The sequence below is a fragment of the Dinoponera quadriceps genome, unplaced genomic scaffold, assembly GCF_001313825.1.
Source record: "Dinoponera quadriceps isolate SergipeBrazil2010 unplaced genomic scaffold, ASM131382v1 scaffold8420, whole genome shotgun sequence".
Lineage (NCBI taxonomy): Eukaryota > Metazoa > Arthropoda > Insecta > Hymenoptera > Formicidae > Dinoponera > Dinoponera quadriceps.
This window is the reverse complement of record NW_014562235.1, coordinates 1-2,976: the sequence shown is the minus strand read 5'-3', so window position 1 is coordinate 2,976 and position 2,976 is coordinate 1. Positions and strand designations below refer to the sequence as shown.

The 2,976-nt window shown below is 38.7% G+C and overlaps 2 protein-coding genes across 2 annotated transcripts; both read right to left on the bottom strand.

The window, feature by feature from the left end:
* Window positions 1-335: 335 nt before the first annotated feature.
* On the bottom strand, window positions 336-1,342 carry LOC106751084 (glucose dehydrogenase [FAD, quinone]-like; the record flags this gene model as incomplete). The annotated part of the gene is made up of 4 exons (XM_014631861.1): window positions 1,313-1,342; window positions 1,133-1,226; window positions 884-1,076; window positions 336-837 (listed from the first exon to the last, which is right to left on the bottom strand). Coding segments are annotated over exons 1-4 (819 nt in total), but the record flags the coding sequence as incomplete, so codon positions are not given.
* Window positions 1,343-2,080: 738 nt separating this feature from the next.
* Window positions 2,081-2,970, bottom strand: LOC106751083 (glucose dehydrogenase [FAD, quinone]-like). The gene has a single exon (XM_014631860.1). The coding sequence runs from the start codon at window positions 2,936-2,938 to the stop codon at window positions 2,081-2,083; it is 858 nt and encodes a 285-aa protein (XP_014487346.1). The 5' UTR covers window positions 2,939-2,970.
* Window positions 2,971-2,976: the final 6 nt, after the last annotated feature.

The following is a 2,976-nucleotide window of genomic DNA, read 5'->3' as shown; positions in this document are numbered from 1 at the left end:
TTTTTATCTACGGTTATATGTTATCATTTATCTTAACTTTAGCTGTTCTCAATAACTTACATAATTTAAGATAATTTAATGTATGTATAATTTTTGATAAAGTTATGATACATTTACATAAATTTATATAAAAAAGTTTATTATAGAACATACTTTTATTATTTTTTATAACATTGCTATTCTACAAGAGAGACAGATATATTTAATTTTGCAATTAATAAAATCGTAGGAATTAATAAAATCAGATGGCTTAAAATGCAAAAATATTTATTCATTCAAAAATATGTTATAAAAAATTAAAATAAAACATCACAAATTATGATTAATATATTTACTATCGATTTGCGCAACGGCAATTCACCCGTACTTTTCGTCTTTAGCAGACACGGCATAGGCATTATTACATCGGCTTCTTTAACTATTTTCAATACTTCATACGTTATATCGTCATTCACATTGAATATTTTCGATATCCTGACCACTTTATCCACATCCTNATCCACATCCCCTCGTTTATAATGAGCATGAAAGAATTGCATGTCTGAATATTTGGAATTCGAGTCGTTTACACGGGCAGCACCTATGAAATCAAAGCCACCGTTGGTTCTTAAAATATCTTGTTTATGTACGAGATACTGATAAGCTTCGTCCATGTTGGATGTAGGTGATAGTGGCGTCGCAGTTTTGTTCTCGTAAGCCAAGTATAAGCCCTGCCAACCAATGTGGGTATGAAGATTTTTGCCGACTGGCAAATCAACAACGCTCTTTATTCCTACTTCGAGCAGATGTTGTTTAGGTCCGATACCGTAGAGCACTAATATTTGTGGACTGGCGATACTACCGATATAAAATCACCTCCTTTGACACTTTCACATCGACCGACTTATCGTCCTTTAACGTACTCCGACCACTGTCATTCCGTCCAGGAGAACGGCGTTGGATATTCTTCATCACGTAGAGATTCGTTCTACCTTTGATCGGCGAGAGGAAGGCTTTCGCCATGTTCACCCTGCGACTCTCATTCACAGGTCCTGTGGCCATGCCGTATCCAATGTATTTGTCACCATTGATATTCTCTAGAGTGGGCAAACATTCAGTTTATAAACAGCGTCCATAAACATTTTCTTTATACCTGTATCGCTGGAATTAAACTGTCTGATGGGCACCAGTCCACCATGGCCGCAATACGATCTTCCCGTCTCATCGCTATAATCATCATCGCAGGTCTGCGATGAGCGGGTTCACTTCATATTGCATAAGGAATTGCACATGAAAAAACTTAGCGAAAAGTGGATGCTGCATTTGCGCACACTTGAGCAAAAACAAATTCGCATGCGAACATCAGCCGACTGTTTGCAAGGGCTTAACACGTTGACTGCGGGGCCGAAAAAGTGCTACACACACTTAAGTAATATTTACTTAACACATTAACTGCCGGTCACGTGAGGATGTGTTGATAGTTAGAGCGCCGCTGAACGCGTGACTGACTACTTATACATCACCCCACACTCCGCGCTGGCGCGTGATTGTCTCTATAGCGTTGACGGCATATCACACATTGGCGCGGGGTCGGCAGCGAAAGTGTTAAGAAATGCGTTCCATGCATTGGTAAAGTGATGGCGACAGTTTTTTGGGATACGAAAGGAATTCTCCTGATAAACTACTTCGAGAAGCCGAAAACCATTACTGGAGAATAATATGCATAACTCTTGGATCGAATAAAGTGAACATGAAGAAACGTTGTGGCAAGAGCGTTGGAATTCGAGGGAACTACCTCGAGAAATAAAATATGTTACACAATTCAAATTGTTTCCTTTAATATCAAGCCAAGTTACTTATCAAACCACTTTCGTGTAGTAATATACTTTACGAAATAAAATATATGTTATTGAATTATTTGATAAAATAATGTATATAATGTTTGTACCCTCAACCCTTATAAAGTAAAATTTTCCAGTATAATAGTTCGTCATATATATATCACGACGAGATGTAGAAAATGAAACTTTAACTGTAAAGTTTCATATATATATATATATGATAAACAAACCGATAACATGTAACATAAATGTACTCTTTTCTATAATTCATGCGTGTTCTCCACAGCTGCCCAATCCTCCTTGNCTATCATTATCGTAGGTGCATTCGTGGGTCCACTAGTGATTGTTGGCATGATAGATGCATCGATGATTCTCAGACCTTGCATTCCGTGTACTCTTAATCTAGCGTCCACTACAGCCGTAGGATCGTTTCGTGGACCCATTTTAACGCTACCAACGGGATGATAGAACATGGTAGACAAATGTCGCAAGTGACATCTCCAATACTCATCCGAATCAGGTTCAGTGTGTCGACAACCCGGAATGTCTAAATAATATAGCCTTACTCCGCGTCGTGTAAATGTCTCGGTCTTCAGCATTTTCTTTATGAAGTCTAAGGCCTTCATCATCGTTTCAACATCTTCTTGCTGGGAGAAAGTGTTCGCATAGATCTTAACAGGAACCGCGGGATTCCTGCTACGTAGCCACAACTCACCCGAGCTCTTCGGTTTTATTAGACACGGCATGAATACTGCCATATCAAATTCCTGAAGCATTTTCAATACATTCTGCTTTATCTCCTCATCTGCTGGAAATACCTTCCATATTGTGTTCACATTATCTACATCCCACCGTGGATAGTGAAAGTGAAAAAACTGTATGTCGGGATATTTGGAGTTCGCATTATTTACATTGACATTACCTACAAAATTTAAGCCACCATTGGTTGCCAAAATACCTCGTTTATGTATCAGATATTGATAAGCTTCGTCCAATATAAATGTGGGCGATGGCGGTGTCGCGGTCTTGTTCTTGTAAGTTAAATGTAAACCTGGCCAACCGACATGATTTTGAAGATTTTTGCCAACTGACAAATCAACAATGTTTGGTATTCCCATTTCGAGTAGATGCTGCTTAGGCCCGATGCCGGAGAGCA